Source organism: Cherax quadricarinatus, chromosome 11, assembly GCF_038502225.1.
Source record: "Cherax quadricarinatus isolate ZL_2023a chromosome 11, ASM3850222v1, whole genome shotgun sequence".
Classification (NCBI taxonomy): domain Eukaryota; kingdom Metazoa; phylum Arthropoda; class Malacostraca; order Decapoda; family Parastacidae; genus Cherax; species Cherax quadricarinatus.
In genome coordinates this window covers 47,350,620-47,377,638 of record NC_091302.1, presented here as the reverse complement: position 1 = coordinate 47,377,638, position 27,019 = coordinate 47,350,620, and the positions used below count along the sequence as shown (strand labels likewise).

Here is a 27,019-nt window from a genome sequence, read left to right as displayed (position 1 = left end):
CTGATCAACCAGGCTGTTACTGTTGGCTGCACGCAATCCAACGTACCAGCCGCAGCCCGGCTGGTCAGGTACCTGATAAGATTTGCTAGTATTTTTAACCAGGAGGGTTAGCCACCCAGGCTAACCCAAGAAAGTCAGTGCGTCATCGAGGAATGTCTGTCTTATTTCCCTTGGCCTGGTAGACAATGTTCTCGCTTTAGTGTCCGAGGGTCGATCCCGGTACGGATGGAAACATTAGGACGTGTTTCCTTAAGACACCTGCTGTCCCTGTTCACCAATCAGTAATATAGGTACCTGAGTGTTAGTCAACTGGTGTGTATAGCATCTTGGGGATAAAATTGTCCTAATCTGACCGAAATGCTTTGCATAAAAAGGGGCTTCCTATATAGCGGTATGTCATCGATGTTAGCCAGATCTGTATACCTTCTACATGTACTTGTAGAAGTTAAGATTATTATTATTATTGAGTCCTTCAATTTGTCCCCCAGGATGCGGCCCATACCAGTCAACTAACACCCAGATACCTACTAACTGCTAGGAGAACAGGGACAGCAGGTGTCTTAAGGAAACATACCCAATGTATCCATCCGTGCCGGGAATTGAACTACGGGAACTCTGTGTGTGAGGCGAGTGTTCTGCAAATCGAGCCATGCGAAACTTTTGCTCCCTTTCTATTCTCGAAGAGAACTTCTGTTCCCTTCCCAGCTGTGGGCACTATTCCTTCCCCAGAAAATGGGAAGCAGGGTACAATACAGTGTAAGTTGTGGTGGCTCTGACATCAATAGTTGTACAAGTCTCGTGGGTACTTCTGTACCAACCTTGGTGATGTGTGGATGTCTCGCGTAAGTATTAACACATTAAAGACCGGGGCGCTAAATTAGACTCTTTTCCTAAGTTGGTCATGCTGACAAAATGTTGAAATAAGTAATATTGTAATAAAAAATGAAGTACGAGTATGTTCACTTACATTTATGAGGTCAGTCCCACAGGATTCCTACCTTTATTTTGAGGCTATTCACCACTTTATTTATAGTGTTTGCATATACTGTATAATCTATATTGATATTTATGAAAAAAAATCAAGTTTGATCGCCTCCAGTTATTATCATGGGAGCGCTAAAGCCGTAGGGATTATACAGCGCTTGTAAGGAAGGAGGGGGGAATGTGGAAGGCATTCAGGCTCAATTCCGGTAACTGTAGTACATCCAATTCCCTAGATCAAGAGCCCCTCACCAGTATCAAGGAACCTCCCTTGAGGGGGGGTCGCCTTCAGTAAATAATAGCGGGGGTCAGTTTCCCCCTGCAGCAGCACACAGGAGCCTCCAGGGCTGGAATGCTGTAGAAGAGACCAACCTTACTGATACATTCCTAATGTGCAAAGAATGTATGTTTGCTCATTAATAAACATTTCAAGTTAAGTGACAGGAATGAAAAAAATAATTTATACATTATTCTTAGTTATACAGTTTGCCATTAATTGCAATTATTACCCCTATTCAAGATATACATCCCTCTCAAGGAAGGTTCCTTGATGTATATTAGTTCATTATAGTAGATGGGAATCCCTCCAATTTCATCAGGCCTGCAGTTATGAATGTATAAACCAATTAGAGGTACACAGTATATCTAATGGTTATAACTATAATTTTTAAAGGGGGTGAATCGGTAAGCCAGTGGAAGGCCTCGGTCAGATAACCAAAAGCTCCAGCTGCAGGTCATCATATGACTAAAGACCTGTGTCAGGAAACACTTGCCCTGTTTCCTGACAAACCTTACCTAACCTAATGGCTGTGTGCCCAGGTAAGGTAAAGATTCTTATTATGTAATGTTTAAGCCAGGCTTCATTAAAAATAATAAAAAAAAATGTTAGCATTTAAAGAATCTAGGATTGCTAGGTCATCATAGTCATCATTCAGGTATCTAATGTTGTACTGAATATTGCTATATTCTTGGTGATGCTGAGAACAGTTTTTACATGACTGTGAAGGCAATAATTTTTAGAGCAGTATTGATTACCCTTTTAATACGATAGATTTAAATTGGGGTCAGTATCAGCATTCATGAACAGAGGTAGGATTAGGAAAGTGAAGACTGAGGTAGGGATATCAGTAGTTAACACTATTGATATGAGCAGTGGAGTGAGAAAAGAATAACGTAATTAGCTGGTATGACTACTATTAACAAAACAAAATTAGTATGAAAGTAAAGACAATGTACAGAGTACAAGTCAATGATAAAGTAACTTGTAACAAAATAAGATAAGATATAATTTATGCATATATAAATAATGTAGTAAAATTACACAATGAATTAATAAATGGAATAGTATAATAAAATAAAAGAATTTATCTATAACAAACAAAAGAGAAAGAAGCACAGATAATAGAAGTTGGTGTATGGGTGTAAAAAGTACTTCCCATCTATAGAAGTGCAACATCACCTATCCTTCAGGTGAAAGCACTCTGCTTCCCACCTTAAAATCCAGTTATCCAGTTTCCTGAATCAGCCATTAAGACCACTTTGATATAATGTGCTCATACCAACCTGTTGGATGTTAAAGCCCCAGCTTTCAAAACCTTCATTAACCCCTGCCTCTGACCTTTTCTGGGATGTCCCCAATCCCTTCTCTGCACCCTAGATATCCTGTTTTCCTACATCCTCTCTACTGTCCAAACACCTCTATCACCCATCCTTGGCCCTTGGAACTGTATGTTGGCTACTCCATACTCAGTCTCAAAGTTCTAAATTCTCACCACACATTGCCTTCAGAACACCTCCACAGCCTCCAACCTCCTCGCTTCAGCATTTAAAATCTCCTTAGAAAAAAGTGATGAAAAATGCCACAAAAGTCAGTTATAAGACTTGATGGTGACTACACTTACTATGTACTGAGTTATCATTTGGCAATTTGCATGCATCGTCTTTTAATCGGGGAGTGATAATTCTGTAGGAATCACACAACACCTGGGAAATGGGAGGCATTCAGGTTCACTCCAAGGAAATGACAAGTCCAGTTCCTTGGATCAAGAGTCCCTCACCAGCACCAAGGTACCTCTGAAGGTTACATGTAAATATGAAGATACTTTTTAATTAGTAGGAAACAGATTTGCACATACCAATAAGCGCTCAATATTGTCGTGTTAATAATATTTATGAGGAAGTGCCAGAAATACAGTAACTGACCATGCATAATCCAGAGCAATTTCCATCCATGCAATTTTTTTCTGCCGGTTATAAGTGTTCAAATGTATTTAAATGTGGGGGTAACATTTTGAAAGTGTAAAGGCTTTATAAAGGTTTAAAAAAATTTTAAGAATTTATTATTAAAATAAATAATATTAATCTTTAATTGAAACATTTTTAATAAATCAGAAAAAAATTAATTCATTATACAAAATACTAAACTATAAATAAAGGGCTAATGTAAAAAACAAATATGTATAAGTAGGAAATATTGGGAGTGTGTCATGTTTTATTTTTTGCCAGTTGAATTCATAATTAGTTTAGTTTTTCTGAAATTAGTTTTATATTTATCCATTATTTTGACATAACTAGTTATGTCAGGAATATAAGATCTCATGGGTCAAGTTTAGCTTTTCCATAACTTCAAAAGTGCATACAGATTGGAAAGAGCACAGCACCAGAGTATTCCGAAATATTTCAATGATTTTAGATTTTGTTGAAAGCAGCAATGTCAACAGACTGTACTGTATCCTCAAAGTCACATATCCTTTCAATAAGATCATCAACAGAGACTTTTTCATCTTCAACAGTGCACAAAATTGATAATTTGTTAATGCCAAATGCTAGAGGAGCCAGTTTACTGGCACCCCATTGAAGACCATCCATCCTAATTGAGCGCACAAGTTCCTCCATTGTTATCATGTCTGTCTCATCATCCCATGGTTTCACATCTAGCATTATAGAAGATTTAGCAATAGGTCCAGGCTTCTTTGACTTTTTCTCAGCATAAGCCTTCAATCGTTCATCACGAAGTTTTGCCACTTCATCATCATCATCATCATCAGAACCAAACAAATCAAATTCATCATCATTATCCATTTGTGATCCATCACTCATCTCTTCTGCCATCTCTCTCTCTTTTAGGAATGTATCACTTTCATTTACAACTTTAACATCATGCAGTTTAGCATTTTGTAAGAAATCAGATGTTGCTGCAAGACTTTCTCCTAATGTTAACTTGAGCTCAATATTCAAGGATCGTATGTGGTTGTACCACCTAAGAGCATGAGAAAAGTTATCCTCAGGGGCCTTAACCAAAGAAGAAAACACTTCAGCATCTATTTGTGAAGGGGTGAAGCCACGGATGTAACTACGATCTTGCAGGAAGTCATTCAAAATCTCTAGTCCACATGCTGTAGTCACGTCACCAAAAAACTCCATTAATCTGAAAAATTTTTACAATCAACAATGGCACTGTAAATATACCTGTACTAATGTAGCACAATTTTGTCTGCTTCTCCATTTTTTTTTTTTTTAATTTTAGCATTTGCCAAGGAATTAGCTAGTTAATTTCAGATGTCAACTTTCAGGGTCAGAAACTGACAAGTAATGAAAGTAGCAAGAATTAAAGATTGCTTTTGGCGCTTCTTCGTGAAAATAATAGGAAACCTAAAATAAAAGAAAAAAAAAAAGTCAATTAACAAAAATTAACAGCCTTGATAGGATATTCCACTGCAAGCACATTAATGAGAATCCACTCAATAACAGGTTGCACCGGTAACAATTATTAGGCATCCCTCAAATGAAGGTGTTAGCTAGCCTTTGGCCAAGGAGGATGGATTGAAAAATTCCTTTTTGAAATTTAAGATTTCTCTCACATTTTGTGTTGCATTTTAGATTATAAATACTCTTCAGAAATTGCAATACTGTTACTGGAACAATTCACAGACAATTCACATTTCAGTCCATCATGGACCATTGTTAAGGTACAGCTAAACTAGAAAAAGAGAAGACCAGAAGAAATGTCAGGAGTGGGAAGAAAGGAGAGGTGTGGTAGTGGTTGTAACAGAAGAAATAGCAGCAGCAACAGTAGTGGTAGTAATGCTAGTAGTAGTGCTAGTTAGCGGTAGAAATAGATAGTAGTGAAATTACGTATTAGTAATAGTAGTAGTGCAAAAACAAAACAAACACTGCTGGAGACCTACTGGTCCACGCTGGGCAGGACTGGTGATAACAGTAATGAGCGTAAATTATAACAATGTAATAGTGGTCTAAATAACTAGATAATAACACTGTCCCCAAGGGGCAGATAAGCACTGCAGTATGCCTACTGGCCTCTGCTAGGAAAGAAAAAGAACAGAAGCTGAGTTAGAAGAAAGGAAAGGCAAAGGAGAGGAGTCAGAGGTTAGGTCATCACAAATATTCTGAAGCTAAGAGCATTTGACAATATTGTATAATGAGAAAGGTTAGCATCTACAGAAACAAAGCTGGGACTAGGAATGTTGTGCATAAGGGTCGATTCAACATGACTGCTACTGTGAAAGCAGAAAGGACCATCTAATAGGATGGCTGTCCCTCAAGAATGACAAAAAAGAGCAATGTTAGTGTTGGCAAGGTTAACACTGTGGCTCTTCAAGTCTTGATAGAGATCAACTAGTTTCACTGAAGTATTAAGAGAACAGAAAAGAGTCGACACTAAAAGCATCAGTAATAGGAGAAATATGAACAAGATTATTATGAAGGAAAATAGTTTGATGAGAAGCAGTTTGATATCTAAAGGATGGAGGATGTTAAAATTTTCAAAACTGGAAATTTAAGGAAAGCAGAGAACAGTTTTCAAAGGAGTTTGGTAATTCAGTCAATTTAGCATAAGATTAAGCAGTTAACAAAATTAGGATTTTAGATAAAACTGGAAGTTTAAATTATTATTATTATTGTAATCAAAACAAAGTGCTAAACCTACTAGGGTCATACAGCACCGCAGAGCAGAGGGTTTTGCTGGATCAAGGAGCAGCTAGGGTGGAGAGAACAGAAGTAGAAATATAAAGGGACCGTGACTGGGAGTCAAAGTCAAAGGCAGGTCCGTCGGCAAGGAAGGAAGATAAAGTAAGGGCATCAGAGTGTTGACAACATCGGAGGTAAATTCTTTGTGGTCGTTGATAGACTGAACAGTCCAGTAGAATATGGCCAACCAAAATTGGAGCTTGACAATTCTAACAGAGTGGAAAAGGGCGCCTCTCCATGAGATATCCATGAGTAAGCTGAGTGTGCCCAATGTGAAGACAGGAGAGCATAGTCCCCCAACCTCAACATCGATGACAAGAAAATGGCCAGAAACCTAAACTTGGTTTGATAGACTGTAATTTGTTACATGTCATATCAGACCAACATTGTTGCCAACGGTTGCAAAGGTGGTCAGATTACAGCAAAATAGTCTGTGAATGGAACACCTCTATATGAAACTGGGAGGTCATGTACTGCTGACTTCACAGCAGTGTCTGCTTGTTTATTGCCCTGAATATCAACATGACCAGAGACCCAACAGAAAAAATATTTGTTTTTGCTAGAAATGTGGCATAACCAAAGGTGTATATGAAGAACCAGGGGATGAGGTGAATCAAATTTTTTAATAGCTTGCAAAGCACTAAAGAAGTCCTAGACTATTACAAATGGTGACACAGGCATAGATGCAATACAGATAACTGCTACAAGAATTGCATACAATTCAGATGTAAAAATGCTAGCCGAGTCTAATTATTATTATAATAAAAAAAGCACTAAGCCACAAGGGCTATACAGTGCTGCAGGGTAGGGAAGGAAGCGAGGGTATTGGGCGGCAGAAGGGGGGAGGGATGATCAGTAGGTTACAGAAAACAGCGGGGCAGGGGATAGTGCGGGGGTAGAGGGCAGCAAGAGATTGAGGTACAAAGGGCTGAAGGTATCATCAGAGTTTGCGAAGTAAGTCAGTTGTTGTCAAAAAGTCAATGAGATAGTCTGGATGAAAGGTGGGTCCATCAGCAAGAAGGGAAGGTAAAGAGAGAGCAGCGGAGCGAAGACGATGGAGGTATATTCTGCGTGCTCATTGATAAAGTGGGCAGTCTAATAGAATGTGGCTAACCGATAATGGAACCTGACAATTCTCACAGAGAGGAGCAGGGCACCTCTCCATGAGATAACCATGAGTAAGACGAGTATGGCCAATGCAAAGACGGGAGAGAGTAGTCTCCCAACCTCGACACTGATGACAAGAAGACGGCCAGTAACCTATACTCGGTTTAATAGATTGAAGTTTGTTACCGAGCAGAGTAGACCAACGTTGTTGCCAACGGGTGTGAAGGTGGGTAGCTATTGCAGCAAAATAGTCCGTAAATGGAACACCTCTATATGAAACTGGTAGGTCATGTACTGCTGACCGCGCAGCAGTGTCTACCTGTTCATTGCCCTGTACGTCAACATGACCAGGGACCCAACAAAAAACAATATCTTTATGCCTGGAAGAGATGCGGCGTAGCCAAAGTTGGATACGGAGGACTAAGGGGTGAGGTGTATCAAATTTCTGTATAGCCTGTAGAGCACTAAGGGAGTCTGAGACAACCACAAATGATGACACAGGCATAGATGTAATACGGATAAGTGCTGCAAGAATGGCATACAATTCAGCAGTAAAGATACTAGCCGAAGATAGTAAGTGCCCTCATATGACGCTGTCCGGAAACACTGCTGCGAATCCTACACCGTCAGAAGACTTAGACCCATCTGTGTACACTGCAATGGCATGAGAATGAGAGTGGAAGTGGACAAGAAAAAGAGAGCGGGAAGCTACCATAGACAGTTGGGCTTTCGAGCAAGGGAGTGAGAAAGAACAGACTCAAACAGCTGGAACTTCCCAGGGGGGTAGGGAAAAGTGAGATGCAACATGAACATAGAAAGGTGGTAATTGAAAATAAGACAAGAGCGAATGTAGGCGAAGGGAGAAGGGAAGGAGCAAACAGGGGTGGCGAACAAATAAAGAATGTCTACTAATATCGGTGACCATTCTATAAATGGAAGGATTGCAGAGATGAGAGCGTACATAGTAGCGAAGGCAATGGGCATCACGGCGATCGGATAAGGATGGAACGTTCGCTTCTGCATAGAGGCTCTCAACAGGGGAAGAGCGAAAAGCACCAAGGCATAAACGTAATCCTTGGTGATGAATGGGGTTAAGGCTAGAGAGAGTAGCAGGAGAGGCCGCTGAATAGATCTGGTCACCATAGTCAAGTTTCGATAAAATGAGGGCGGAATGTAGGCAAAGGAGAGTGCGACGATCGGCTCCCCATGAAAGATGAGCAAGGGTTTTAAGAAGGTTCAGCCGGCTGTGACAAGTTGCCTTCAGAGAGGTTATGCGAGGTTTCCAGGATAACCTACGGTCAAAGAGGAGGCCTAGAAACCTGACTGTATCACGTTCAGGGATACGGGAGCCATAGAGGTACAAAGGATCATCGGAGATGACAGAGCGTCTAGTGAAAGTAATTTGGTGAGTTTTGGTACTGGAAAATTTAAACCCATGTGTGGTGGCCCAATTGGTAAACGGTCGACCGCACGTTGAAGAGAAACCGTAATGAGGTGACAGTCAGCGCCTGCACATGCAATAGCGAAGTCATCAACATAGAGTGATGACCAAATATTGGATGGAAGACTAGAGGCCAAATCATTTATAGCAAGGAGAAAAAGTGTTGTGCTCAGAACACATCCCTGGGGGACACCTTCAGCTTGGATAAAGTCCGGAGAGAGCACATTATTAACCCGAACACGGAAATGTCTGTCAGTTAAAAAGTTCTTAAGGAAGGATGGTAGATTGCCTGGAAGGCCTAAGGAGTGGGCTTGGGCCAAAATATTATACCTCCAAGTTGTGTCATATGCCTTCTCAAGGTCAAAAAAATATGGCAATAACTGAGTGGTTATTCACAAAGGCATTACGAACATAAGTATCCAAGCATAGTAAGGGGTCTATGGTAGAACGGCCCTTACGAAAGCCATATTGACGAGTGGAGAGACTGTTGTGTCTCTAAATACCATACTAAACGTCTATTTACCAGGCGTTCCATCACTTTGCAAACTGCACTGGTAAGAGCAATGGGACGATAGTGGGAGGCTTCATGTCCCGTAGTACCCGGTTTGCAGAAAGGGAGAACAATGGCAGATTTCCACAGCTGTGGAAGAACTCCCTGTGACCAAATAAGATTGAAAAGGCATAATAGGACTGCAAGGGCTGACTGATGTAAATGTTGTAGCATATGAATATGAATGTCGTCGGGCCCAGCTGCCGACGATCGGAAAGCTGAGTGTGTTGCCTCCAGTTCCTAAAGTGTAAAAGGCACATTATACTGTTCTTCTCTGAGAAGAAAAGTCCAAGGGTGCTAACTCTCTAGCAGACTTTGAGGAAAGAAACGAGGGGCATAAATGGAGCCCCTTAGAAATACGGACCAGATGATTGCCAATTTCATTGGCAACATCCAGTGGGTTTGCTATATCAACACCGGCAACCCGCAGAACAGGAGCCGGGTCAGAATATTTACCATTCAGTTTTTGTACTTTTTTCCAGACTGCACTCATAGAGGAAGCAGATGTGATGGTAGAGACATAATCTCACCAGCAAGTGCGTTTAGCGTCATGGATGAAACAGCGAGAGATCGCACGCTTCTGCTTAAAATCAAGAAGTCTCTCTGTGGTTCTATTGTACCGGTACCTGCCCCACACAGCACGTTTCAAATGTACTGCACGAGCACAAGCAGTAGACCACCAAGGCAAGCATTTCTGAGAATGTCTGCCCAAAGTTTGGGGTATAGAATGAGAAGCTGCGGTTAAAACGGAGGACGGTAAGAGGTGTAAAAGCTCATCGATGGAGGACGAAGAAGGAACCTCACTAAAAACAGTTAGTTGTGAGTAAAGGTTCCAATTCGCCTAATCAAATTGCCAGCGTGGGTTACGAAGAGGTGGTGAATATGAAAGGGAAGTAAGAATGATTGGGAAATGATTGCTGTCATGTAAATCCGGGAGAACAGACCAGGTGAAGTCTAATGAGGCGAAGGAAGAGCAGACTGAGAGATCGATGCAAGAAAGAGTATGACTCCGAGGATCAAAATGGGTGTACCTGTATTTAAAACATGAAGGGGGTGGGTAGCAAGAAAAGCCTCTAAATGAATGCCACGGGAATCACAGTGAGACTCCCCCAGAGGAAATGATGGGCATTAAAATCGCCAAGTAACAGAAGTGGTGGCGGTAATGACGAAACAAGAAAGGCAATATCTGGGATAGATAATGCCCGAGAAGGAGATACAAAGAACAGAATGTATACCACCTAGGCAAGTGGATACGGGCTGCTGTGTAATGCAGCGAAGTACGAACAAATAGCTGATGGTACGGAATATCAGTGCGTAGAAGAAGGGCACTTTCATTAATGGTCCCATCAGGAAAAGGATCTGAAGAATACAATAAATTATAGCCTGAGATGGGATAGATAACGGCAGAGTGTAATTTTGATTCCTGTAAGCAAACACCAACAGGGGAAAATTGGGAGAGCAACATCTGAAGCTCATCCCGATTACCCCTGAGGCCGCGAGTATTCCACTGTAAATAGGCCATGATTGGCAATGATAAAGATACCTGAAATCCACAGGTAAGGGTACCTACGGACTAGAGGGGTTAGAAAAGTCCACATGCGGTGGCAAAGGAAAACGTTTAAGTAGCGAAGGAACGGTGAGTTGTGAAGAAAGGAGTTGCGCAGATGGAGGAGAGGAAAGAGAAGGAACAGAGGGTGGATCAGTGTCCATTGATGGTTTGGTCTCTGCAATATATTCAGAGATTGCTTCAAGTGTTTCGGAGTTCAGAGACGTCGTATGAGAGACAATATTGGAGATGGAAGGAGGAGGAGCTGTAATGGACTGTACCAAGGTAGGGGGGCGGGGCGAAAGGGTGGAGGGAACTGGAGAAGTGTGGGAGGGGACAGAAGAGGCAGAAACCTGGGAGGTGGCAGAAGAGGAAGAAACTTGGGAGGGGACAGGGGAGGAAGGCACAGTACAAGGAGGAGGATGAACCTCCACACTTGTAACAGAGCCAGTGAAAGGGGAAGACCCAGGTACAGAGACCAGGAAGGTAAAGTGTGGAGGTGGATGAAGGGAAGGAGGGGTTAAAGGAGATTTTTTGGACTTCTGAGAAGTAGAGCGACGATTGGGAGGAGGTGTCGTAGGGACGTCTGAGCCCAGGACAGCAAAAGAATTAGATACAGGAGTGACTATGGGACTGGCAACCACAGAGGAGGCTGCAGAAGATGGGACCCTAGAAGTGGGGGACGCTTTGAAACACGAGAATAAGAAACACGGGGCAGTCTCCCTTGAAGGCGTAGATGAGAAACCGCCATAGCATAAGGAAGACCTTCTGCCTCTTTGAGGCAACGAATTTCCCTCTAATTTAAGTAGACCTGGCAATGGCGAGAGTACGAAGGGTGAGCCTTATGACAATTAAGGCAAGAGGGATTTCGACTGCAAGACGTATTAGAATGGTCTTCGGCACCACAGACTGGGCATTGGGCTATAGATCTGCAATATTTTCCTGGGTGGCCAAAACGCCAGCAATTCCTACACTGTTGCGGTGTAGGGATCACCTTCCGCACTTGTAACCAATGTCCTGCTACATAAACAGAGGATGGGAGTTCACGGCTGTCAAAAGTTAAACGAGCCACATTGCAAGGGTATCGTCTTCGCCCGCAGGCAAGAACAACATAAGTGTCTACCTTGAGAATTGGGAGATCTTGGAGTTCCAGCTGTTCGAGAATGTCAGTGCCACATGTCTGGAAATTCTGTTGGACTATGGTATGGGGCAGAATAACAGTACCACTACAAGAATTGAGGGAATGATGTTTTTCCATAGTGATAGGAATAGTATCGATATGTGAAAGAAGAGAAAGATCATGAGCTTGGGTAGAATTCTGGACTGTGATGATGCGCGTACCACTCTTAAGAGCATGAAAGGAAATATCTCTACCAACGTGGCGTAGGAGCGCTTTGCCAATACTATGGTCGGAAAGATAAGCAGTAGAAGAAGTCGGTCTTAATGTAAAGAATTTAGTCCACTGTGTGATCCGAAACTAAGTGTGGAGAGGGAGTGCATGATGTGTCGGTCTTTTCCGAGTAGAATGGAAAGGTAACGAAGTAACATCATCAGGAGATTGTCGTTGACATTTAGAAGTGGGACCAAAGTCGGTCCGATGTGGGATGGGCTGGCGATCCGAAAATCACCACACCGTAGAGGGAGAAGCCGGAAGCATAGTCAAAGGAGTGCAGAGGTCAGACAAATCGAAGGAGTCAGTGGAAGCCCCGGTACCTGAAGCGGGTGAGGAAACAGCACCAGCAAGAGGTACAGGGACCTTAGGAGTGTCCAAAGAGTGGCCAAAAGACGAGGCGAGGTCAGAACAGGGTGCGGTAACAATAAGGGGCCCGGGGGTAGCGGGGTCATGGATTTGGGACTCCATGGTTAGGTTAATTCTTTCTTTTTGTTTTTAAGAAAAAAAAGGAAAGAAGAAAATAAAATAAAAATAAAAAAGAATAAAAAAAGGGGGGACCAGGGAGGGATAGTTCCTAGGAGGAATGAAAGGGCCAGAAATCTCCCTCCACGCCCAAGAGGACTTCAGCACGGCAAGTAGCGCAGATGCAGCATGGAACCCGTGCCATACCCTACCCTTCATGCCAGTCAACCAGCAATCCGGGATAGCAACCTCACATCTGCCGAGCTACCTCGGTGGACAAGAGAGGGCGGCCAGATATCCGCCACAAGCATACCTCCTTCGGCCACCACCCCCGGAATCCAAAAGGTGGCTTCCAGAGATACACCCGTCACCCGAAAGACACCCAAAGCCACCCTCCGGGATACCGGAGAGGGATCGGGATATCCCCAGGCGATCCAGATCCCATGGCAAACTACGCCACCGCCAAGAACCTCAACGGAATGGGATGGACCCCGGTACCCTTCCCCCTACCTATGAACTAGTGTGCCTGTGGGAAAAATCCCAAAGGCCAAAAAGAGGAAGGGCAAAAGGGAGGGGTGGGGAGGAGGAGGAGGAGGAAAGGAAAAAGGGGAGGATGGGATAGGGAAGCGGGGATTGGGGGGTAATTAGGTTTGGTCTGAAGAAGGAGACCGACAGGTCTAATTCCTCAGACCAAGAGCCTCTTCACCACGCCAAGGAGCCCCCCTTGAAGAGGAGCAGACTTTATAAAAACATCCTACTGTCTTGTACTATTATTATTACTAATTCTTTCAGTACTAGTACCACCATTACTAATACTACTGCTATTTTTACTACAAGCACTATTTTCCTCTCCCACCTCCCAACCTGCCTCCTGGTCTATTTACCTGCTCAGATGTGATGACAATTAACTAGGATGGTCGGAAGTGATATTTGTAATTGCCATGTTACAGAGTTTACCTTTTTTCCACCTTTCCATCCCCCTCCCCCTCAAATCATAGGTACCTGGGTGTCAGCAAAGATCTCTTATCCAAGGAATTGGGGCTACTCTATCCTTAGATTAAACCTGATTACCTATTTGCTCAGGTACTAAGTGACCATACAGATCTATATTTGTGAATTTCCACCTAATCATTTTCAAACATCTTCAGTATACATATGAATCACTTCAAGCACTAAAAGTTTTGCACAAGTTTATACTACATCCTTGTGCAAATGAGCACTTTCTTTCCATTGTCAGGTAGTCTAAACTTGTATAGTAGTGCTCTTCAGACTTTGTAATACACAAAGCTTTTGAAAGAATATTGCTGCTTACATAAAGGGGTTTGTAATATACATTAAAATGAAAGCTAAGAAATGAATTACAGACTTTAACACAATTTTTTTTTTTGTCAACCTCTCCAAGTTTCATAATAAAAAATGTATATCCTTCAATATCTTTTTATAATGTACATTTTTTTCCCTTGACAAATCAGACTGATGGATCAGTGTTTGCACCACTTCAATCTTGACCATTAATTTGGGTCACCCCATCTTAGTGTGAAATGGTGTTAAAATAATGTCAAGTAATTTATTCAGTAGTTTGCCCTTCACATAATGGGAACAAAGAAAATAGTAGATTATGATGTAATGAGATTAAATTTTGTAAACAAACTTTTATAGTGGAATGTACACATCTATTTCTCTCAAAGAAATACTGTATAAAGTAGGGAAATGCTGAGTAAAATGACAAATTGTAGTGGTAGGCAACAGGTAAAAATTTTTTCTCCAAAACTGGAATATTAAACCATTTTTTATAACCTAGATATCACGAGAAATAAAAGTATATGGTCATTAGCATTCAACATGCATGGCAGAAGGGTATTGATGCCATAACAGAAGTATGAGGGGGAAAGTACAAGGTGAAATGGGGCAGCCAGTGTGGCAAGTTTTTTTTTTTACTAAGCAGTCAGAATTGACATTAAATGGCATGATAGAAGAATGTCAAGGAATTGAAGATGAGCATACGTAAAGTCACATGCTCATCAGAGATGGGGCCAAATGCAGTTTTATTTATGCTGTATGTTTTTTTAATCTGTACTGTTTAATTTAATTTGCTTATTTAAATGAAAGGGGGAGGGGGGAACTATACTCAAACATTTGAGCCAAGGAAAGGAAGGATAACTCTCAATTCTTTGCAACAAGAGTCCTTCATGGGCATCAAGGCACCCCTTGAAGATTTGACGCTTTTGAATCAAATACAATTCATATATAGTATACTGAGGGGAAAGTACTAAACCCATAGGGGTCATAGAGTCTGGGAATGGAAGGCAATCAATTTTGATCCAAGGAATGGGAGACCATGTCCCATTCCTTGGATCAAGAGCCCACCAACACCAACAAACCTTTCCTGAGTACAATATTAATGTCTTTGCTTATCCAAGATCTGGTTCTCTTTAAAGTAATTCACTTTTTTAACACACCTACAGTCTCCTACCAAGGTAGGGTACCATTGGTGTCAGCCATAGATGGGCTGACATTAAAGCTAAACTTCCCCTCCAAACTGCAATGTCCCTACTTGTTCAGCCTGCAGGCACTTGCCACCTGCAGCTAACTGGTTTCCCTGAATCTCTTCATGTTACCTAGCTCACACTCCAGCACGTCAAGTCAGAAAACCCATTTGCGTCCATTTGCTTCTATTAACACTTGCACATGCCTGTTGGATATCCAAGTCATCCTATTTTGCTCCATCCTATGTAAATGTCCAAACCACCTTAATAACCCCTCCTCAGCCCTTCGAACAATTTTTAGTACCCAGCTTCCTAATGTCCAGCTTAAAAATACCTAATACATATTTAAGTTGGCAAAATGTCTTAAAAAGAGTGAACTAGTATCAAGCCTGTCAACCATGACTATAGTTCATTTGTGATCCAATGATCTAAATCAGAAGCTATCAGGTCTCCCATGAAAGCAGGTATCTAGACCTATGTATGTTTTAGACCCAAAGACCCTGGAGATGATCTTATTTTGCAGTTAAATGTCTCCAAATGCTAAAGTTAGATCTCTGTAAAGCTAAATAGACAAAGCAAATCTTTGGAATATTTACTACAAAATTGCCTTTAAAGGGTGTTCTTATAATGAAAGGCTTTGGATCAAAGGAATCTGAGCTACTCTCCCTTTCCTATAATCAAGTCTATTTACAGTACCTCCCATTCCCAGGCACTTATGACCCCTACAGGTTTAGTGCTTTTATCTTTAATATAATTTACTGGATTATTATTATTATAATCAAAAAGAAGTACTAAACCATAATTTACTGGAAAATATTTCCTCTACATACCTAGCCTAACCTCAGGCATACTGAATAAAAATACTTAACAATTTTCAATTATTTACCACATTATCTTAAATCACTTCTCTGGCAGTCACAGATCAAGCCTCACACTGAGAAGGAAATTACATGGCTAAGAATAAAGACAAACAGAAAAGCAGGGTATGCTGCATGTAAAACGTTTAAAATTTATCAGTCAGGTACATCTTGCTAGTAGTACAGTGGACCCCCGCATAACGATTACCTCCGAATGCGACCAATTATGTAAGTGTATTTATGTAAGTGCGTTTGTAAGTGTATGTTTCGGGGTCTGAAATGGACTAATCTACTTCACAATATTTCTTATGGGAACAAATTCGGTCAGTACTGGCACCTGAACATACTTCTGGAGTGAAAAAATATCGTTAACCGGGGGTCCACTGTATATGAAGAAATAAACAGCAGTCCTGCCAATTCAAAACTAGTAGTACATGTTCCTTCATGGATGGTTTGCAACAAGCCAGAACACTCCCATCCATTATGACCCCATTTTCAGTACAATGACTGCAGAAAACAGCTTCTCTTATGGATACAGAGTACTGATATCACCCATCCCAAATCTTCTATAGTCATGCCTTCCTCCCCTACCCCCTTCCCAACAATATTGATAAACAGGCTGTTGGATAATATTGACAGGGCATAGTAAATAGCTGTGCAATATTTTTTTTCCTAGTGAAATTGGATAATTTTTTGTATCTGGAATCATAAAAAATGTAGCAATTTACTTTGGGAACATTTTCTGCACAAAATCCTATTATGTAATGTCTACCTCCATTTGTGCAAATAAGATGCAATTTATATTTGTATGGCAGCTGTAGATATTGATAAATGTACCTAAAATATATTTTCATGAGAATTGATTCTTCCCCAAAATCAATAATCAATGGGTAACTAGTGTTAATAACTATACGTATATATAAAGAACCAAGAGAAGCTAAAACTACATACCCTCTACTGCATATTGTAGTATTCTTACCCTTCTTTATTTTAATACTGACCACATTACGTTTTCTTGACGACTTGGCTGGAGACTTAACTGCACTATGAAGGGCTAAGAAGCATGCAATCTTCATGAATAAGGCTGCTCAGCAACATCAACCGATAGAGCCTGAAACTTTATTGTAACGGCTAAATCATCAATTGTTACATTTAATTCAATGTACTCTCTTTCCTTGGGTCTACCTTCTGCCATTCCTTTGAGTGCATTCATAAAATCTAATGTTAACATCAAGGTTAACTTCTGGATAAGAGAGAAACCTATAGTGTTTAAGTATTGTGTTCACATAAAGCTGTCTATGGGTCATTCAGTATGTACTGCAGTACTGTCATAATTAAAATGTAATAGTGCATATCACTTAATTTTAAAAGTACAAACCATTGCAAACAATTTAATGTTTCAGAACAGGAATATGTTCACTTAATGACTTGGTAAATCATGATGACACTATTGTAAACACCTCACTGCACAGATGGCTTGAACCCACAGTAAGTCAGTGACAAAACTAGCAGACTACTACGGCATTCACTGAACCATACCAGTGTGATGAGACTGATGCAACTAGGTAGTGAATAACACTATACACCATAGGAAAATTAGTATGGGTTCAACTGATTGCAATGCAAGTTTAATTTTTACAGGTGAATCTCACACCAGCATGGCTGTAGCATGCTCTAGCTCAAATCCCATCAAAGCCATTATGAATGATTTAGTAGTGACACAATTGTAAACAACTCCTTGAACAGGGGGCTAAAGCCCTCCTTGCAGAGTTTGCAAGCCCATAATTATGATTTATCAAATCACTAACGATTCTGATGGGACAAGTTAAAGCATGCTAACCTTCCTATGGTGTACAGGAGGGCACCGCTTATATGGCAGGTTAAGTTCTAGGCTACCACCGTAAAACAGAAATAGCCATAAAGCAAATCTTTTTTTTTTTTTTTTTTTTTTTTTTTTAATTTTAATTAAATGCCTCTTAACATGTTTACACTATCATAGATTAAGTTAGCAATAGAACTAGGCATGAAAAACAAAGTAAAATGCACATCCAGCACACTCAATACTTACATTAAAATATTTGTACAGTGGTCCCTCGCTTTTCGTAGTTCTCGGGAATCATAGATTTCGGAAATCATAGGGATATTTTCGTATAAACATGGGCTCGCTAATCATAGGTTGATTCGCGAATAGTAGTTCGTCCGGGACGCGTACGCACAGTGTGAGCCGGAGCAGCCTCCCTACCCAGCCAGTCTGGCATTGTTTACCAATGAGTGAAGGTCCCCTCATGTGCTCCTACGAAATATTTCATAATATTCCACTCATTTTAGTGCTTGCAAGTACGTACTATATAAGCTACCATGGCTCCAAAGAAAGCTCCTAGTGCCAAGCCTGTAGTAAAGGTGAGAAATACGATTGAATTTAAGAAAAATATCATTGAACAATATGAAGTGGCACAAGTGTGGCCGAACTGGCCAGGATGTATAAGAAACCCTACACAACCATATGTTCCATAGTGACCAAGAAAAAGGAAATCAAGGATGCTGTTGTTGCAAAGGGGGTAACTATGCTGACAAAAATGAGGTCACCAGTACTCGAAGAGGTTGAGAAGTTATTATTGGTGTGGATAAATGAGAAACAATTAGCAGGAGATACTCTTATGACTTTGATTATTTGTGAAAAGGCTAGGCAGTTGCACAACGATCTGGTAAAGAAATTGCCTGCAAATAGTGATGTGAGTGAATTTAAGGCCAGCAAAGGTTGGTTTGAGAGATTTAAGAACCATACTGGCATACACAGTGTGGTAAGGAATGGTGAGGCTGCCGGCTCGGACCACAAGGCGGCTGAAAAATATGTGCGTGAATTCAAGGAGTACATAGAGGCTGAAGGACTGAAACCTGAACAAGTGTTCAATTGTGACAAAACAGGCCTCTTTTGGAAGAAAATGCCAAAGAGGACCTTCATTACACAGGAGGAAAAGGCAATGCCAGGACACAAGCCTATGAAAGACAGGCTGACGCTCATGTTCTGTGCTAATGCTAGTGGGGATTTCAAAGTGAAGCCATTACTAGTGTACCATTCTGAAAATCCCAATGTGTTCAGGAAAAACAATGTTATGAAGAGTAAATTGTGTGTGTTTTGGAAATCTAATAGTAAGGCAAGGGTCACAAGGGAAATTTTCGTTCAGTGGTTCAATGAAGTGTTTGGCCCTAGTGCGAAGAATTACCTCCTGGAAAAGAACTTGGATCTCAAGTGCCTGCTAGTAATGGACAATGCGCCTGCTCATCCTCCAAACTTGGATGACCTAATTTTCGAGGAGTTTGGGTTCATCACAGTAAAGTTCTTGCCCCCGAATACCACTCCTCTCCTCCAGCCCATGGACCAGCAGGTCATTGCAAACTTTAAAAAACTCTACACCAAAGCAATGTTTCACAGGTGCTTGACTGTGACCACACGCACTCACTTGACCCTAAGGGAATTTTGGAGAGAACACTTCAGCATCCTCCACTGCATAACCTTTATAGGTATGGCTTGGGAGGGAGTGACTACCAGGACTTTGAACTCTGCTTGGAGAAAATTGTGGCCAGATTGTGTCGACAAGAGGGATTTTGAAGGGTTTGGGACCGACCCTGATGAGCCTATGTCTGCTGTTAAATCAATTGTGGCACTGGGGGGTTCCATGGGGTTGGATGAGAGTTTGGAGGATGTGGAAGAGTTGGTGGAAGACCACAACGAAGAGCTCACCACTGAGGAGCTGCAAGAGCTTCAGCAGGAACAGCAACAGATTGCAGCTCAGAATCTTGCTGCAGAGGAGGAGGAAGAGTGATGGAAGAAGGTGCCTTCTTCAGAAATTAGAGATTTTTTTGCTATGTGGGGTAAGATGGAAAGCTTTATGGAGAAACATCACCCTGACAAGGTTGTTGCAAGCCATGTTGGCAACATGTACAGTGACAAAGTCTTGGGCCATTTTAGGGAAGTGTTAAAGAGACGCCAGAAACAGAGCTCTCTCCACAGTTATTTTGCAAGACAGGACTCCAGTGACTCTCAAGGTGGTCCTAGTGGCATTAAGAAACAAAGAAGCAACCCCAGAAAAGCAATTGGTACCCGAGGTGTTGCTGGAAGGGGATTTCCCTTCCAAACTGTAAACAATCCAATCTCTCTCCTCCTCCAGTCTCCCATACACTAAGAAGAATCTCCAATATTATATATATATAATCAAAAAAGAAGCGCTAAGCCACAAGGACTATACAGCGCTGCAGAATCTCCAATAAAGGTAAGTGTTATGTTGTTAATGTTTCATTCATCATTTCCCATTGTATTGTTTATGTACTACATGTATATTTCATGTAAAAAATTTTTTTGTTTTTATACTTCCGGGTGTCAGGAACGGATTAATTGTATTTACATTATTTCTTATGGGGAAAGTTGATTCGCAAATCGTAGATTTCGATAATAGTAGCAACTCCAGGAACGGATTAACTACGAAAAACAAGGGACCACTGTAGTCTTAATGTAGGGCGAGAGGCTAGAGGCTAGTGGCCCGATGGCTAAAGCTCCCGCTTCACACACGGAGGGCCCGGGTTCGATTCCCGGCGGGTGGAAACATTTCAACACGTTTCCTTACACCTGTTGTCCTGTTCACCTAGCAGCAAATAGGTACCTGGGTGTTAGTCGACTGGTGTGGGTCGCATCCTGGGGGACAAGATTAAGGACCCCAATGGAAATAAGTTACAATCCTCGATGACACACTGACTTTCTTGGGTTATCCTGGGTGGCTAACCCTCCGGGGTCAAAAATCCGAACGAAATCTTATCTTATCTAGTACTATATGACTCACTAAATCATAATGACAAGATTGCAAACAAACCATACCACGGGTGGGGATAGAACCTGCAATCAGTCATAAAACTCCAGTGGCTAGTGCATCAGTCTGGAGTTTTACGACTCTCTGATTGCGGTTTCTATCCCCACCCGTGGTATGGTTTTTTTTTTTAGTAGTACAGTTGTACCTCAAGTTACAAACAGCTCACAACTTGAACAATTATTCCTTATGGAAAAGAATTAAGTTTGTAACTCAAGGTACCACTGTATTTATTGTAGAAAGTCAGGTATAGTAGCCCATCCAGCTACCACACCTCACAATTATGTTTTCATATGCCCTAGTTTGTATGTAAAACTATAGTTATTGTCTATAAAATGTATTTTTTGTTAATATTTCCCATAAGAAATAATGTAAATCAAATTAATCCATTCCAGACACCCAAAAATATTAACAAAAAATACATTTTATAGACAATAACTATAGATATTGGCAGTTTGGAGGGATATGTTGTGTATCTTTATATGTATATGCTTCTAAACTGTTGTATTCTGAGCACCTCTGCAAAAGCAGTGATAATGTGTGCATGTGGTGAAAGTGTTGAATGATGATGAAAGTATTTTCTTTTTGGGGATTTTCTTTCTTTTTTTGGGGTCACCCTGCCTCGGTGGGAGACGGCCGACTTGTTGAAAAAAAAAAAAAAAAAACTATAGTTTTACATACAAACTAGGGCATACAAAAACTGAGGTTCCACTGTATTTTGTGTGTAGTGTATTTATTATTGAAAAAAAAAAAAAAAAAAAAAAGTCGCAGATGGATTAATGAAATGTCCGTAACAACATTTAAAGCTCCCCAGAGCCATTATTATTATTACTATGCTTATAGCCATCAACATACTTTGTTCACTGTGTTTAATCTTTTCTAACTTGGCATTTAAAGTAAGAGGCTTACAACTCCTTTTTATCACTATTATCGTCAACAAAATAACTACACACACGCAGAGAATGTAAACAAACCGAGGGCGATCAGACGAATGCGTATCAAGACCTGTCCACTTTATTCATACACATTCATTTTGAATTATGCAATGCTTTACCTGGAGTTTACCTGGAGAGAGTTCCGGGGGTCAACGCCCCCGCGGCCCGGTCTGTGACCAGGCCTCCTGGTGGATCAGCCTGATCAACCAACCTTGTGAAGGTTTTTCCTCAATACAAACGGCTTACATTGTGTACAAGTTGTCTTCATGTTAGTACAGTAGAATAAATAGCAGCAACACTCCCATGCTCGTGCAACACGCCATTTTTAGAGCAAATGACGCTACAAGTGAAGACATACAAAAGGAATATTTTTCTACAGCCCCCCCCCCCCCCCCCCCGGTAATACTGTACTAGACAGCTTCTTTGGTGTCGGACTAAAGAAAACAGAATTCTTTCTGTCACTCCTACAAGCAACCCAGCTACCACATGTCATATTTATGCCAGTTTGGTGATATGCATATTTATATATGTAGTATATTTCTTGTATAATTTTGAAGATGCAATAAGCATATAATTGCTCTGGGGCACTTTTAATTTTGTATATTACACTAATATGGATATTTTCAATAATCCATCTAATATTCATAGATGGATTAATGAAAATATCCATATTAACATAATATACAACATTACAAGTGCCCCAGAGCGATTATTATGTACTTATGACATTTTTAACATTAGTGAGAGAGACTTAGTGATTTTAATGTGTACCTGCACACCAGCACTGTGTGCAAGTTTATTAGGTACAGGTACACAAGTATAATTATCAAAGTACTGTGACACCTCTGCTGTTGAAACGCACTTGTCGAACAAATTGGTTTTCGAACAAGGAATTGGAGAAAAAAAAAAAAGTCCTGGTTTTCATACATGCTTTTGGTTGTTGACCAACAATGTTTGGATCATGTGATCACCAGGCAGAGTCAACAACGTGATTCTCAGTCAGTATAGCCACTAACTTGCTTGCTGTCAACTTCTCTTGAGCTTTTGTGTGCATCTTTTGAACTTTTTTTTTGTTTTGCAGTCTTGGTGCAGTTTTTTTTATTGCAAGACAAGCCATCATTTTTGTCTGGGGTACACAGAAAAAAATGCGGAAAATTTTGAAAAAATGAGTCAAGTTTACAGAAAAATAATTAAATCTGGCAACATTTTGGTGTTAAGTCTCACGTTTATATGATGTTTTTACAACGAATTATAGTTATTTCAATATTTCTTGTGATGATGAATGCATGTAATGCGTCTGAACGTGAAGTGATATTTCAGATTTTTTAAAATTATTTTTTGTATTATGACTTACAATATACAGTGGTACCTCGGGATACAAACTTATTTCGTTCCAGAAGGCTGTTCGAGTGCTGATACTGAACGAATCTGTTCCCATAAGGAATAATGTAAATTAGATTAATCAGTTTCAGGACCCCCAAAATACACTTACAAAAGCACTTAGATAAATACACTTACATAATTATTCACGTTTTGAGCTGTTCGTATCCCGAGGTACCTCTGTATGCATTAAATTCATCATTTTGCATTGTTACAAGGTGAAAGGAACTATAAGAGAGAGGGTGAGAGAGTATCAGAGCATCTCGGTAATTGTCGAGTGGTCATGACTGATGGTTGAGTGCTTCACGGCACTATAATATGTTGCATAATTCAACAATTACTGACAATAAATTTTGTCTACCTATCACATTTATTCCAAAATGGTATTAGACATAAGAAAAATAAGAAAGAAGCAAAACACACACACCCAAATTCATAATTGGCATTATATGGAGCTCTGGCGACTGCAGAACCTGGATCTTGCCTCGGGCAAGACAATGATGGAGTGAATGATGAAAGTTTTTCTGGGCCACCCTGCATTGGTGGGAAACTGCCATGTGTTAATAAAAAAAAAATTACGAAATCGGAAGATAAAAGAACACGAGGACCCAGAATATGTTGTCCCTTAAAACAAATGTCACTTGACAGGTTTTTAACGAGACAAAGAACCAGTGAGCCAGAACAAGGTGCAAGTAGTGAAGAAAGACAGAAGAGAAAATGCCAGGAGAGTTGCTCAACTCTCCTTCCAAGCAATAATATATCCTCTCCTGCTTCCAGTATGCCATTAGCTCTCCTCTGACAGGTAAGAGGCAGTTAAATTTATTGTACAGTATTTCAGTTAGTTTCTTTTAGTATTAATTTTTAGTTTTATGCAGTATTTAGTACATTTTTAATAAATTATCATTTGGGGTCTGGAACGGATTAATTCTATTTACTCACGTTATTCTTTATGGGAAAAATTGCTTTGGTTGTGAAACAGACATCTGGAACGAATTAAGTTTGACATACAAAATATGCAGTAACTTTAAAACAGGAAATTTTGCAATGTTTCCAGACTTGAGATATGGAGCTCATGGAGGATGTAAACAGTGTGGCATGGATGCTGTAATAGCTAATTAGGGAGCCGTATAAAAAAAATTTTGGTCATAATTTGAAATGTCCATATTAGCAAAGTGCCATAAGTGGAACTTGCCTGTATAGAAATGTACTTCATTGGATGAATCTTATTAGGCTCACATGCAGTGACTAGTTTTCTGACTGGCTTGCCATGGATTCAATCCACCATGAAGCGAAATGCTCACTCAATCCCTCTGAACACCTGTAGTATTTGAACATCAACTAAAGGTTTGGGAGTGATTTAGCAATGTGCCTACACCTTAAGTTATGCAATTGTTGGTTAAACTCAACAAAGGTAGAAGAGAACTTTTTATAAAACATATGGCCTATAACAAGCTAAGCAAGTACAAAATGAGCAACATACATATTTATGCAAGTGCAAGTGAAGCACAAGAAGGCAGAAACAAGCAAGGAATAGACAGGGAACATTGCAGAAGGCCAGATGTGCCTTGTGCACACATGTAAATCACCAGTGAACTATTTCTGGTACAAGTGCAGAATACAAGCAATACCTGTCGTATACATGTGTACAAGACTACACTCCTAGTAAGACTCCAGGCTAGTAATCAAGGATAGAGGCAAAACACACATTAGATACCTGGAATCTCCCCTAATCTGCACATAAAATACAATTCAGCAAAATCCGAGCTTTCAACTTAGCAAAAACCTTATCCCTACGCTTATTATAAAAAACTTTCCAATTTATAGTACACAAGACAGTGCTCCCTGATCCCACACTGCCACACCCTAAGCTCTTTCCCTACTACTCACATCTAACTGCGTGCATGTACATATACATACATACATGTGCATTTTGTATTGATTTGAGCTACATGGACTAATTTGCTTTTTAGCAAAAAGTGAATATATCAGCAGTATGCTGCTACCCTTTTCTACATACAGAAGGGCCTTGCATATTCGTTGTTTGGTCCTTTTACTGCTCTGCCATGTTTTCGCACAACGGTTGCATATCGGAAGAATGACTGGTGCTGTATTTTAAGATACTGTATGTACTGTGTAGTTACTTTATCATTTTTTATGCCTAGCTGTATTGAGCACTTAATATATGATCGCATAAACACGCTATCAGACATTTTAAACACATTTGATAATGAAAAACTGCTCTTTTTCCACCCGCTGGTGGTTTTCACTTATTGTGCAGGGTCAGGAACCTAAGAGCCATACAAAGAGGGCCCTCCTGTAATTAGTGGCAACAAAAGCTGGCCATTTCCTGTCACATCACACATGCAAACTGTCTCAATAAAAGTACTGTTTAGCATTCGTTCCCTTGTAGATTGAAACCAGCACATTTTTCTAAGAATAAGAAACAATGAAATTAATAACTTACCTTTTCATGGAGTGTTAAAATTGGCAAAAATGCAGTTTCTATTAGTCTTTTTAGTAGTTTCTTTTTGTCTTTTAAGACAATGTTCAAAGTAATCTTTTATTACAATTGTGTGATTCTTCTCTATACATGGAATTCATATTGTCTGGCTTAATCAGATTATCCTGGGTTAAAAATGTACATATGCTGTAATGCATTTTTTGTGCCCATTATGTGTGCCCCAAGACCAGTGTAATAAAGACGTTATGCACGTATGCTTAAATGAAAAAAAAAAGCCCACTTTTACATAGATGCAGTGGTACCTATGTAAACAAGTGGGCTGCCAAGTCGTTATTATTCATGATGCATTGCATGGACCCACCCAGCCCTACATTTTTTGTTTTAGGTATGACACTCACGACTGAGCCAAGGCATATATGGCAACTGGCAACAAATTTGAGGCTAAGTCACGTTTACCCATCACATCAGCACACACTACCAAATTAGTGCTTTATATCTCTACAATAGCAACTAACCTGGATCATCTTAACTTATTTTTTGCTAGCACTAAATCCCACACATTTTTTTTCTTAATGCAAAGGAAATTTCAAATACACATATTGAAGAGGAAATTTGAAGGATTTCTGGGTAACCCAGCTACAAAACTATACATACTTGCACTTGACTTGAACAGCAAGCCTAAAAACAGCCTCACTGAACATATAATCAAGCGTTAGGCCCAGCCTGGAGCTGGGCAAGTATTCCCAGAACCATCTATTAGTATATTATGGCCTTACAAATCAGATAAAAAATAAACTCTTAGGAAAGCAACTAAACAAATTTTTTGGTATATCGTACCCATTACAAAATTAAAAGTTTAACAAGTGTTCTGGGTCACAAAACATTCAGTTCTGCAAATAAGTACAGCAAACCTTTGATTTAATAAACTAATGAGGGCATGGGTGGCCAGTAATGGAGACTATGGTATCAAGATTTTTCCACAATTGTAGTTATTACTCTCATAAACTATCTTTATCCACCATTTGAATAAACCACATTTCCTGTTTTAAATTAATGTCCACTGAATTCAAGGTTTACTGTAGTTTGCAATTCTGCTAAGTTTATAACCATCAGGATCCACCAGTCTTCACTCTCAGCAATACACATTGTAAGATATCTTACAATGCTTATCCTGAGTGACAGTCCAGTTTAGGGCCACAAAATAAAAAAGACAAAGGTAGGTTCTCAACCGTTTAGGAAGGCGATATCCATCAAAATATTACTTTTAAAATCCAACCATACTTGGAAGGGAAGAATTTTTATTTGCAAATCTTCAAGGTAATCAAAGCTGCATTGTGCAAGTTGGCTTTTTTAATTTTCATCATAAGCACTAAACCCATAGGGGTCATACAGCCATGGAAGTTGGAACCTCATTTGTCACTAACAAAATTCTTTCATGCCATAGCAAGGCACAAGGATCAAGTACTAATTACAATACTGACATGCAAATTTGCACAACCAAAGCATTGAATGACATACAGCACATATCTAAGAAGGCAAGGTATATTAGTATCTTCCAGTTTATGTCTAGCATTT

At 40.2% G+C, this 27,019-nt stretch overlaps 1 protein-coding gene across 2 annotated transcripts; it reads right to left on the bottom strand.

The window, feature by feature from the left end:
• Nucleotides 1-3,303: 3,303 nt before the first annotated feature.
• On the bottom strand, nucleotides 3,304-21,990 carry LOC128687614 (elongation factor 1-beta-like). Of its 2 annotated transcripts, none has more exons than XM_070084090.1 (2): nucleotides 16,789-21,990; nucleotides 3,304-4,408 (listed from the first exon to the last, which is right to left on the bottom strand). In XM_070084090.1, exon 2 carries the CDS (start codon nucleotides 4,402-4,404, stop codon nucleotides 3,670-3,672), a length of 735 nt encoding a protein of 244 aa, XP_069940191.1. In that variant the 5' UTR covers nucleotides 4,405-4,408; nucleotides 16,789-21,990; the 3' UTR covers nucleotides 3,304-3,669. The 2 variants fall into 2 exon arrangements, with proteins under 2 accessions (XP_069940191.1, XP_053631139.2); XM_053775164.2 differs by having other exon boundaries at nucleotides 16,811-21,990.
• Nucleotides 21,991-27,019: the final 5,029 nt, after the last annotated feature.

Excerpts from the sequence above, each read along its gene's own strand:
- LOC128687614 (XM_070084090.1), bottom strand. The coding sequence starts at position 4,404 with ATGGAGTTTTTTGGTGACGTGACTACAGCATGTGGACTAGAGATTTTG.